We start from the raw sequence: 13,346 nt of genomic DNA on the forward strand, positions 1-13,346 counted from the left end.
AATGATGTTTTGTAGCACCACAGGCTTCATTTCATACATGGAAGCTGCTTGTAAACTAGTGACATTGAAAAGATACTATTGCCTTCCTAAGGCTTTTTTTTTTTTTTTTTTGTTCTTCATAGAGTGCTTATACAATAAGCCAGTATTCCACAGGGGATGCTATTATTGCGACTGCTTACCATTGAGAAATTTGCTGAAACCAGTTGTGACATGTTAATGGCAAAGGAATGCCAGTCCGTAAAACTAAGCTGTATGACTGGTATAAAGTATACTTAAGAATTTGTCCCTCCAGGCCAGTGCAGTGGCTCACACCTGTAATCCTAGCACTTTGAAAGGCTGAGGCGGGCAGATCATCAGGTCAGGAGATCGAGAACATCCTGCCTAACACAGTGAAACCCCGTCTCTACTAAAAATACAAAAAAAAAATTAGCCAGGCGTGGTGGTGGGTGCCTATAGTCCCAGCTACTCGGGAGGCTGAGCCAGGAGAATGGCGTGAACCTGGGAGGCGGAGCTTGCAGTGAGCTGAGATCACACCACTGCACTCCAGCCTAGGCGACAGAGCAAGACTCCGACTCAAAAAAAAAAAGAAAGAAAGAGTTTGTTCCTCCTTGTCTGCAAAGAAATCCCCAGGAGGATGTTTCTACTCAAAATAAGGTTTTTCTAAAAATATTGATCTTTCAATCAGTTTTATTACGGGAACAACCACCTTTTCTTCCAAACCTTAAGGCTGCAACAAAACTTTGGAGGGCCTAGAACTTGTTTCTCTGTAAAGTCTCCCTAAGAGATCTAGGCCTCAGGCCTCTATAGTTTCTGGTCAAAATGACTGGACAGATTAGTTTAGAGGTCCTGTAAAATCTCCACCTATATTAGCGTGCCTCAAATGCATGCCATTGTTTATTTAGGATTTTCCAATTGACTTTCTAAATAAATCTGAAAGTGGTGATGGTCTAGGTTGTTTCAAAAATAGAGTCAACTCAGAAGATCCCTTTAGGCTTGACATTTTGTCTTGGGTTTAGGGTTTACAATTCCTGATAGTTTCAAGCCAGTGATGGCAATTGGGGGTGACCTACTGGGCAGATCAGCTGGATATTGTCTATTGTTCAGCATGTATAGCTGTATTCATGTCTCCCTGATGGTGTCAGAAGATTACATGGGTTTCAAACAAATTTAATTGAAGGTAGCAAACATTTATTATTCATCAGATGGAAAGCATTGTACTAGTGCTGGGGAAGATGTTATGCAAACACATTTCATAATATTTGAGAGACTGTGATGAATGATGTAGAGATAGAAGCCAAGTGGCATGGGATTATGAAGCTGGAAAAAGATTTTAGTTTTTTATTCTCAAAAAAATATAATCTTGAAAAAGTTTCTTGAAAAAGAAATATAATCTCTTGTGCTTTAAATTGTAATCGATGAATAGTAATTCATGAATAGTAATCAATGAATAGTTCTGAATTAATGGAAGAACATAGAGTAGAATCAGAACACTGAAAACAAAACATGTCCGTTCTTGTTTTATATAGAGTATGTGAGAGACAGAAAAGATTAACTTTACATAATTATTTTTCCTTGTTGCGTGTTTAGAAAAACGTGGCGCCATTTACCAGTGTTCTTAGTTTGCCATACCCATTTGCTTCGGAAATCAATAAAGTTGCTGTATTTACAGAGGTAAGTAACTTCCATCAACTATTTATATCATTTAATTTTTTTTAGAGATCACTTAATTATTATTATTTAGAGATCACTTAATTATTAACCAATGATTAGCACCCTGAATAAATGGAGTTAGAGAAAATCCTAACATTCACCTAGTCCTATTTTCCCCTTTTGGAGCTCAAAACAGTTAGATAATTTGTTTGAGGTTATGTTATTAGCTTGAGAAAGAGCTAGATTAGAACATTAGTTCCATCATTACCAGAATGCTACATTATGTTTCTTACAAGAAACTGAAGAAAAGAGTGGAATTTATCAATTTATCCTACTAACTCCTGCTTTGTGTTCAAACTTCCCTCCCCAAATAACAATAAGATGATTTTAAATCAGTGGAACCATTTAGTGCTGTGGTGCCTTAGAAACCACAACTTTTAAAAGAATCTAGTCTTTTTTTTTTTTTTTTTTTTTTTGAGACGGAATCTTGCTCAGTCGCCCAGCCTGGAGTGCAGTGGCGCAATCTCGGCTTACTGCAAGCTCCACCTCCCAGGTTCATGCCATTGTCCTGCCTCAGCTTCCCGAGTAGCTGGGACTACAGGCGCCTGCCACCACACCTGGCTAATTTTTTTTGTATTTTTAGTACAGAAGTGGTTTCACCGTGTTAGCCAGGATGGTCTTGATCTCCTGAGCTCGTGATCTGCCCGCCTTGGCCTCCCAAAGTGCTGAGATTATAGGCGTGAGCCACTGCACTCCTAGCCGAAAGTATCTAGTCTTTATAAAACTGTCCTGTATTTATAAATGTTTGTTTCTAATGTGTTTATGAATTTCTTTTTTAATCATCCACAAACCATAATTGTTCTGAATGTAATATCCCTGATTCTCTTAATTGAAAAGTGATGCATTCAGTTCTTTTTTGAGACAGGGTCTTGGTCTGTTGTCCAGGCTGGAGTACAGTGGTGCAGTCATACTCACTATAGCCTCAGACTCCTGGGCTCAAGCAATTCTCCTGCCTGCCTTAGCCTACTGAGTAGCTGGAACTACAGGTGCTAGCCACTATATGGCAGGCTAATGTTTTTTCTTTTTTGAGATGGAGTCTTGCTCTTGTTGCCCAGGCTGGAGTGCAATGGCACAATCTCGGCTTACCGCAACCTCTGCCTCCCGGGTTCAAGCGACTCTCTTGCCTCAGCCTCCCGAGTAGCTGTGATTACAGGCATACACCACCACACCTGGCTAATTTTGTATTTTTAGTACAGACAGTATTTCTCCATATTGGTCAGGCTGGTCTCCAACTCCTGACCTTAGGTGATCTGCCTGCCTTGGCCTCAAAGTGTTGAGATTATGGGCATGAGCCACCATGCCAACCATGGCGGGCTAATTTTTAAGTTTTTTTTTGTAGAGATGGGGGTCTCACTTTGTTGCTCAGGCTGGTCTGGAACTCCTGGCTTCAAGCGATCCTCTTGACTCAGCCTGCCAAAGTGTTGGGATTACAGGTGTGACTCACTGCACCTGGTTTGCATTTTCTTTTCTTTTTCTTTTTTTTTTTTTGAGATGGAGTCTCACTCTGCCACTGAGGCTGGAGTGCAGTGGTGCAATCTTGGCTCACTACATCCTCCCCATCCTGGGTCCAAGGATTCTCCTGCCTCAGCCTCCTGAGTAGCTGGGACTACAGGTGTGTGCCACCATGTCCGGCCAATTTTTGTATTTTTAGTAGAGACAGAGTTTTGCCATGTTGGCCAGGCTAGTCTTGAACTCCTGACCTCAGGGGAGCTACCCACCTCAGTCTCCCAAACTTCTGGAATTACCAGTGTGATCCAGCCACGTTTTATTTTTTTTCTTTTTTTTCTTTTTTTTTTGTTTTGAGACGGAGTCTCGCTCTGTTGCCCAGGCTGGAGTGCAGTGGCCGGATCTCAGCTCACTGCAATCTCCGCCTCCCGGGTTTACGCCATTCTCCTGCCTCAGCCTCCCGAGTAGCTGGGACTACAGGCGCCCGCCACCTCGCCCGGCTAGTTTTTTGTATTTTTTAGTAGAGACGGGGTTTCACCATGTTAGCCAGGATGTTCTCGATCTCCTGACCTCGTGATCCGCCCGTCTCGGCCTCCCAAAGTGCTGGGATTACAGGCTTGAGCCACCGCGCCCGGCCCACATTTTCAATTAAAAACAAAAGCTACAATTTGTACTTTGAACTGTGATACAACATACTTCAAAGCAGACTGAATGTATTTAAAATTAATGACTCATGTTCAAACTGTGTGTTTTGGTAGAATGCATCAGAGGTCAAAATAGCAGAAGAAAATGGAGCTGCATTTGCAGGAGGCACTAGTCTGATACAGAAGGTACAGTGTTGTTTTCATGTTCATTAGGTATAGAGATGATTCTCTTATCTTTGCCATTCTTTGATTTATTATATGTAGAACACTAGTCTCATATCTTACAATAAATAGTTAGTAGGTCTTTATAAGAGCAGGAAAAAAATTTCCAACCTTTTTCAGTTTCAAAATGAAGCTAGGAGAAAATGATCCAGACAGTCTTATTTTGTGTGTGTATGTGTGTCTGTGTGTGTGTGTGTGTGTTTGAAACAAGGTCTCTCTCTGTTGCCCAGACTAGAATATGGTGGTGCAATTATGGCTCACTGCAGCCTTGAACTCCTGAGCTCCTGAGCTCAAGCAATCCTCCTGCTTCAGCCTTCTGAGTAGCTGGGACTAAAGGTGCATGCCACTACACTCGGCTAATTTTTTTGTAGAGATGGGGTTCTTGCTTGTTGCCCAGGCTGGTCTTGAACTCTTGTCATCAAGAAATCCTCCTGCCTTGGCCTCCCAAAGTACTGGGATTACAGGTGTGAGCCACCACACCCAACCTCAGATATTCTAATATTGATTATATTTGACTTACATTATTGTGATGATGGTGATTATTATTATTAATACTATTTTTTGCTTGCTTCTTTTTTGTCTACGAGAGTTTTGTGGATAGATAGGAAAGGGCAATGTGACTCTGGTTTTGAATGTAAGGTTTAAAATGAAATCCAAAAGCTTGCGTGGATTTCATTGATACCCATGGACACCTCTGTTCATGTTTTGAAGATCAAATATTTGTGGGGTTTTTTTGGAGTGAAGGTGTAATTCACTTAGTAGATCATAAAGTATGGTATCTGCCCTCTATAATGTTGGTGCTTTTGGTTCCTGTTAATTTTTAGCTCCTAATCCTTTCAGAGTGGCATAGGCTCAGTATGGTAGCAACAAATGATTATATAGCCTGCCTTTAAAAAGTAACACAGCTTTGCTGGGTGCCGTGGCTCATGCCTGTAATCTCAGCACTTTGGGAGGCTGAGGTGGGCAGATCACTTGAGGCCAGGAGTTTGGGACCATCCTGGCCAACACGGTGAATCCCCACCTCTCCTAAAAATACAAAAATTAGCTAGGCGTGGTGGCACATGCCTATAATCCCAGCTGCTTGGGAGGCTGAGGCATGGGAATCTCTTGAGGAGTTTGTAGTGAGCTGAGATTGCGCCTACACTCCAGCCTAGGCAACAGAATGAGACTCTGTCTCCAAAAAATTAATAAATAAAATAAATAAACAAATAAATAAATAAGAAAATAATGGAGCTTGGGGAGCCGCTTTGAAACCAAGGACTTTTTTTTTTCCTTTTTTTTTTTTTTGAGACGGAGTCTGGCTCTGTCGCCCAGGCTGGAGTGCAGTGGCTGGATCTCAGCTCACTGCAAGCTCCGCCTCCCGGGTTTGCGCCATTCTCCTGCCTCAGCCTCCCGAGTAGCTGGGACTACAGGCGCCCGCCACCTCGCCCGGCTAGTTTTTTGTATTTTTTTAGTAGAGACGGGGTTTCACTGTGTTAGCCAGGATGGTCTCGATCTCCTGACCTCGTGATCCGCCCGTCTCGGCCTCCCAAAGTGCTGGGATTACAGGCTTGAGCCACCGCGCCCAGCCTTTTTTTCCTTTTTAAGACGTAGGAAGAAGAGGCATGGAGTTATTTCTGAAAATACAAAAGATTTTTCTTAGTGTTCTCTCTGAAAGTTTCTCCTCTAAATAAAATCATTTATGTTATGGATTTTTTTTTTTTAATTATTATACTTTAAGTTCTAGGGTACATGTGCACAACATTCAGGTTTGTTACGTATGTATATATGTGCCATGTTGGTGTGCTGCACCCATTAACTCGTCATTTACATTAGGTATATCTCCTGATGCTATCCCTCCCTCCTCCCCCAACCCCACGACAGGCCCTGGTGTGTGATGTTCCCCACCCTATCAATTCAACAAGAAGAGCCAACTATCCTAAATATATATGCACCCAATACAGGAGCACCCAGGTTCATAAAGCAAGTCCTTAGAGACCTACAAAGAGACTTAGACTCCCACACAATAATAATGGGAGACTTTAACAACCCACTGTTAACATTAGACAGATCAACGAGACAGAAAGTTAGCAAGAATATCCAGGAGTTGAACTCAGCTCTGCAGCAAGTGGACCTAATAGACATCTACAGAACTCTCCACCCCAAATCAACAGAATATACATTCTTCTCAGCACCACATCACACTTATTCCAAAATTGACCACATAGTTGGAAGTAAAGCACTCCTCAGCAAATGTACAAGAACAGAAATTATAACAAACTGTCTCTCAGACCACAGTGCAATCAAACTAGAACTCAGGATTGACACTCACTCAAAACCGCTCAACTACATGGAAATTGAACAACCTGCTCCTGAATGACTACTGGGTACATAACGAAATGAAGGCAGAAATAAAGATGTTCTTCGAAACCTATGACAACAAAGACACAACATACCAGAATCTCTGGGACACATTTAAAGCAGTGTGTAGGAGGAAATTTATAGCACTAAATGCCCACAAGAGAAAGCAGGACAGATCTAAAATTGACACCCTAACATCATAATTAAAAGAACTAGAGAAGCAAGAGCAAAACACATTCGAAAGCTAGCAGACGGCAAGAAATAACTAAGATCAGAGCAGAACTGAAGGAGATGGAGACACAAAAAACCCTTCAAAAAAATCAGTGAATCCAGGAACTGGTTTTTTGAAAAAATAAACAAAATTGATAGACCTCTAGCAAGACTAATAAAGAAGAAAAGAGAGAAGAATCAAATAGACACAATAAAAAATGATAAAGAGGATATCGCCACCAATCCCACAGAAATACAGACTACCATCAGAGAATACTATAAACACCTCTACACAAATAAACTAGAAAATCTGGAAGAAATGGATAAATTCCTAGACACACCCTCCCAAGACTAAACCAGGAAGAAATTGAATCCCTGAATAGACCAATAATAGGCTCTGAAATTGAGGCAATAATTAATAGCCTGTCAACCAAAAAGAGTCCAGGACCAGACGAATTCACAGCCGAATTCTGCCAGAGGTACAAAGGAGCTGGTACCATTCCTTCTGAAACAATTCTGATCAATAGAAAAAGAGGGAATCCTCCCTAACTCATTTTATGAGGCCAGCATCATCCTGATACCAAAGCCTGGCAGAGACACAACAAAAAAAGAGAACTTTAGACGAATATCCCTGATGAACATCGATGCAAAAATCCAATAAAATACTGGCAAACCGAATCCAGCAGCACATCAAAAAGCTTATCCACCATGATCAAGTGGGCTTCATCCCTGGGATGCAAGGCTGGTTCAACATACGCAAATCAATAAATGTAATCCAGCATATAAAGAGAACCAAAGACAAAAACCACATGATTATCTCAATAGATGCAGAAAAGGCCTTTGACAAAATTCAACAGCGCTTCATGCTAAAATCTCTCAATAAACTAGGTATTCATGGGATGTATCTCAAAATAATAAGAGCTATTTATGACAAACCTACAGCCAATATCATACTGAATGGGCAAAACCTGGAAGCATTCCCTTTGAAAACTGGCACAAAACAGGGATGCCCTCTCTCACCACTCCTATTCAACGTAGTGTTGGAAGTTCTGGCCAGGGCAATCAGGCAGGATAAAGAAATAAAGGGTATTCAATTAGGAGAAGAGGAAGTTAAATTGTCCCTGTTTGCAGATGACATGATTGTGTATTTAGAAAACCCCATCGTCTCAGCCCGGAATCTCCTTAAGCTGATAAGCAACTTCAGCAGTCTCAGGATACAAAATCAATGTGCAAAAATCAGAAGCATTCCTATATGTTATGGAATTTTTTCTGGGGAGTAGGAAGTAGATAGGAAATAGTGACTTGAAAATTTATCCTTTGTCTCATATTCAGATTTTCATTTGGGGAACTTTTAACTGGACACATCCTTTGAGATATACAGCAGTGCTCATAGTTTTTTTTTTCCTCCCCTAAAAGTACTCTAAATTTGGTGAGGATTCGGGATTTTTAAAGAGGGTCTTCAGAGTGATTTTTGGTTACAGAACTAGTGGAAAGTAGGAAGAGTATGCTTTAATACAGGTTCTAGGCCAAAGTCTGTGGTACCCAGTTCTTTCTGATGTGTTATTAATTTTAATTAAAAAATTATTAAAACTTTTTTAATTATTAAAAAATAATCATCACAAATGTTTGGGAATTTGAGAATAGAGCTGGGTGTCTAGAATCAGAGAACTAATCTTGAGTTTGTATACAGCTTTCTATTTTCTTCTTGCAATCACAAAAGTTACCTTGTAGAACTGTCATAGCCACTCCTCTGGTTCTTTTTTTTTTTTTTTTTTTTTTTTTTTTGAGACAGAGTGTCGTTTCATCACCCAGGCTGGAGTGCAGTGGGGTGATCTTGGCTCACTGCAACCTCTGCCTCCTGAGTTCAAGTGATTCTCCTGCCTCAGCCTCCCTAGTAGCTGAGATTACAGGTGCCTGCCACCATGCCCAGCTAATGTTTGTATTTTTAGTAGAGACGGAGTTTTGCCACATTGGCCAGGCTGGTCACGAACTCCTGGCCTCAACTGATCTGCCCACCCCAGCCTCCCAAAGTGTTGGGATTATAGGCGTGAGCCACTGCTCCCAGCCAAGCCACCACACCTGGCCTTTGGTTCTTAAATGTTAAGCAAGGAGTTACTTCTCAAGAAAGAAATGGTAATGGAGCAGAAAGTGATGAAGCTGTAAGTTCAGTAAATGAAACACATTTTTTAAAGTAACCCAAATAAGGAAGACAAAGACATTTTAAAATTCTGTAGTATAGAAAATATTAACAGGTACAGAATTTCTCTTTAGGGCCCCAGTAGAGGGTCTGTTAATAGAGAGAGCATGCCACCTGTGTACGGCATCATAGAATAAGTTTGCAAGTTACCCCATGGTGACTTTTTAAAGCTAGTCCATGTTATTTTTAGAAGGTATTCAGGTTATGAAGTAAATTTAATACAGTTTTGTAAATAATACTATGGCTGCAATTTTTTATACATTCCTGTGTTTTTAAAGTATCATTTTACTTAGCTCTGTAAAATGCCAAGTAGGATAAATATACATAGTCATTTCTTTTCTTTTCTTTTCTTTTTTCTTTTTGAGATGGAGTTTCACTCTTGTTGCCCAGGCTGGAGTGCAGTGGCGCAGTCTCGGCTCACTGGTCTCTAACTCCTGACCTCAGGCGATCCAACCTGCCTCAGCCTCCCGAAGTGCTGGGATTACAGGTGTGAGCCACCGTGCCACATAGTAATTTCTTAGATAATACATTCATTTATTAAATTTATTTTACTTTATTTTGAAACATCACAGATATGCCTGGTTCTGAGTGATTTTAAAGTAATTCATGTTTTTACTCATCTCTAAGAGCATGATTTCCAGCCACCATTTTTTAATATTCCAAGATATAATCTTACTTACAGCATAACTTCCAAACATAATTTTAATTTAAAGGAACATGTCATAGAATTAGGATTGGAAAGTCTTGGAATAGAAATCTCACATACAGTTCTTTGACATTTAGAAATTACCTCTGCTTTCCTATTTCCAGTGATGAGAGCCCTGGTTCTGGACCCACACTGCCTGTATTTCAGTTCTAGCTCTGCCTCTTAGGTGTATACAGACTGACTCATCCTCCCCTGAGCCCTCAGTTTTTTTAATCTGGAATGTGTGGTCAATATTGGTACCTGTCTTAAGGGTTGTGGTGAAGACTGGATGTTCTAAATTATATTAAACGTTTAGCAGAATGCTTGGCACATGAGAAGTGCCCATTTAATGTAAGTTACTGTTAAGGAGAGGAGAGTATGTTAATTAAGGACTAATAAAAATTTGTACAAAGAATAGTAACAGAAGGATAAAATTCCATAGTCATTGCTTAATTTTGTCAGAATTCAAGTTTTTAATTCACTGTGTACCCCTAAATCAAGGCTTTGAATGGCATATTGTGGTAAGATTTCATACAAAGAGAATCATTGATAAAATATTTCTTGCTCAGGCGGTGGCACGATCTTGGCTTACTGCAACCTCTGCCTTCCTGGCTTCAAGCTATCCTCTCACCTCAGCTTCCGGTTACCTGGGACTACAGACATGTGCTACCACGCCCGGCTAATTTTTGTATTTTTTGTAGAGACGGGGTTTCGCCTTATTGCCCAGGCTAATTTCAAACTCCTGAGCTCAATTGATTTGCCTGCCTTGACCTCCCAAAGTGCTGGGATTACAGGTGTGGAGTTTAAGTGGAGTATATTGTATATTTAAGTGAAGTATATTAAGTGGAGTTTAAGTGGAGTATATTGTACTAGTATAATAGTTATTTTAGGCACTTGCCTGAATTAACAAAAATGTTTTCTAAAAATTGAATATTAATTCCTTTGTTCTGAGAATGGATATAGAGTATGGATAATAAACTATAAATGAACTCGTCTTTGATCACCCCCTCTTCTTTTATTCTTAGTTATTGGTGGTAAGGTTTCAGTTTCTTTGTGAAAATAATTATAAATTCAGTTCTCTGATGCTCTAAATTTAGGAAGCTAGTGGTTGCTAGTGAGTTTGGCAGTTAGTGGTTATTAATTTTACATGTGATCTGTTGCAAAATTTTCAGCTTTTGTAGGTTTCTTCAGTTTTAATAAATATATGAATTTAACTTTGTGGGATTCTGTGAGCCATGCACACATTCATTGCTGTGTTTTAACTTGTGACACTTTTGCCTAACACAACCCAAAGGAAGAAACCATTAATTTTTTTTTTTTTAATGGATGTGACTGTTTTTAAAGTAAAGGAAAATGTTTTGCTTCTGATTGTTTTTATAATTGGCAGGTGTATTTGTATGATCCTTGTGTTTGAAGAAAATAATTGTGCTTAATGTCTGTTTTCTGAATTATAAAGGAAATGACTATGTTGTACTTTTTCAGAACGATAAAGCTTTTCATCTCATCTGAGGTCACCTTTCTTTTTTTTTTATTTTCAGATTTGGGATGATGAAATTGTTGTAGACTTTTATGTAGCTGTTCCAGAAATAATGCCTGAACTTAATCGATTAAGGAAGAAGCTGGGTAAAAGATTTCCAAGGGTTTCTCGAAGTAAGAGAATTCCTATTATTTCAATATCCTGTTGACAACTTTCTTGTGAACTTTGCTTAGTTAGGAAACAAAATTGTTCATATATATGTGGAATAAATAGTATGTCCTGGTATTTGAGTTTGAGTTACAAGAACCTATGGGTTTGATTTTTTTTTTTTTTTCCCGCTTTGGCATTAATACTGGTAATCTAATATGATTTGAAAACCTAGTTACTTTATAATACTAGTTTTTAAAATTTAGATCAAAGTCTAGCTCCCAATTAGTGAAATGTATTATCCACTCAGTATATTATCATCATACTGTTTTATTGGCTTTCATCCCTGTTTATCAATATAATATGTATGCCCATTTATTTAAAAGTGTTAAACGTATGTATGAATGTTGACCATATGCATGGCTCTCAAGGTAATTTCTCTTAAGAAGTTTTCTGCTTATGGATATTTTCTCCTTAAGAAATCGAATAAGAAAGTTAAGATCACTAAATAAGGAGCTATGTTATAAAGTGTAAGGTATTATATAATAAATTTAAAAAGTGCTAGGGATGTTCAGTGGAGGTGGAGTTTACACGTAGGTGGGGAATCAGGGAAGGCATCATAAAAGAGGTAACATTTAAACATAAAGTAACAGTAATTGGATGAATTGATTGAGGAGAATATTATTTTAAGAAGAAGGAGTGAATTAATCATAAACACTAAGTCAGAAATCATAGGCCAGGTACAAGAAATATTAATTAGCTCTCTTTGACTGTGGGGAATGGTGCCCTTACATTGACATAGAAGAGAATAATGGGATATGATGTTGGAAAGGTAGATTGATGCCGTATTGAGAAGAACTTTGAATGATGGGCTAATGAGCATGAACATCTGCATTCTATATTCAGCAGGACTACCTTAGAAGTTTTTGAGATGGGAGTGACATAATCTGTTCTTTAGAGCTTTAATCTGGCAAGAGGTTTTAAGATAATTGAAATGAGAGACAGGGAAACCAGTTTGGGTGCAATGGCAAGAGACTAATAAGTGTAATGTTGAAGCTAAGGTCTTCATAACAAGACTGGAGTGAAGTGTATAAACGTCAAGGATATTAGGACTTAGCAATTAATTAGGAATGGACAGGTTGAGGGGGAGAAAAGGAAGAGTCGAATGATACTGAGGTTTTTTAAGACTAGACACCTCTCCTAATAAGTGCCATCATTAATGGAAATGGAGTGCATTTGAGAGGAAAAACAAGTTCACTTGCTGACACAGTTTGTTTTAGTTAGTGCTGGATGTCTGGTATATTATTATTTCAAATAAAAATTTGTAGTGTAAACAGAACAAATATTTTAAAATTGTGTTAGTAGGTTTGTCTCCAAATTTTAACTCTAGTTGAGCTAAAAAAATCCTGCTAAAATGTTTATATATCCTAGCCACTAACAACTTGTCTGAATTCTAGATCATGACCTGTAAATTAAATTCAAATGGACTTTCTAGTTCTTTTGTTGTGTTAGAGTTTTGTTTGATTATTTTTGATAGCATGCATTAAGTCATAAATATTTATTAGATTTTGAACTGGTGTCTGGCACTTTTTATTAGCGATTTCCCTTACAGCAGTATTTGTTATCATGGAATCCAGTTTATATTCTTTCTTAAGTAAGACCTAAAACTGAACATATTTTAAAAATTAAACCAGAATTGCAGTTGAATTTGATGAAAATATTTCTCATAAATTTTTTGTGTTTAATTAAATTCAAGCTCAAATCAGAGCAAAACAAACAGTACTAAATATAGTCAAAACCAAAAATGAATACTAATATATTTGTATTCTAGATATCTAGCTCCTTGCTTTGCATGATGAACTGATTTTTAAGAGACATTAATTTTGTCACCTTTGCTACTTTATCCATTCTCTGTATAACCCTTTTAACTTCTTTTTTTTTAAGCCTTGAGGGTTTTTTGTTTTTTTTTTCCCATAGTCATCTCAATATTTGGAACCTTTTTTAGTTTTCAAATAACTTATTTCTTTATTCCAAATAATAACTTTCCTAATAAAATGTCTATTAGTGAGCTTTACTTTATTTCTCCTTTCATAATGAATTACAACTTCACATATCATGGTCAAGTACCTAAGTATGTTTTTCCCCTCCCATTTGCTTAGGCACCTTGAGAGAAGAGATGGACCTTTTCCCTTCTCTGACACCTTCTTTTCACCCCAACATGATCTGTTTAATGGCACTGGTAAAACATTTGTGTTCTTTAAACATGAA

At 38.5% G+C, this 13,346-nt stretch overlaps 1 protein-coding gene across 2 annotated transcripts in view; it reads left to right on the forward strand.

Moving 5' to 3' along the window:
* LOC105477241 (mitochondrial ribosomal protein L1) overlaps nt 1-13,346 on the forward strand; it is a 93,350-nt gene that overhangs the window by 25,084 nt on the left and 54,920 nt on the right. For both annotated transcript variants that reach the window (XM_024791379.2, XM_011733644.2), the window contains exons 4-6: nt 1,588-1,671; nt 3,915-3,986; nt 10,993-11,104. In XM_024791379.2, the coding sequence (XP_024647147.2) occupies nt 1,588-1,671; nt 3,915-3,986; nt 10,993-11,104 (268 nt within the window). The remainder of the gene's footprint in view (nt 1-1,587; nt 1,672-3,914; nt 3,987-10,992; nt 11,105-13,346) is intronic.

This window comes from Macaca nemestrina, chromosome 3 (assembly GCF_043159975.1).
Source record: "Macaca nemestrina isolate mMacNem1 chromosome 3, mMacNem.hap1, whole genome shotgun sequence".
In the NCBI taxonomy this organism is placed as follows: domain Eukaryota; kingdom Metazoa; phylum Chordata; class Mammalia; order Primates; family Cercopithecidae; genus Macaca; species Macaca nemestrina.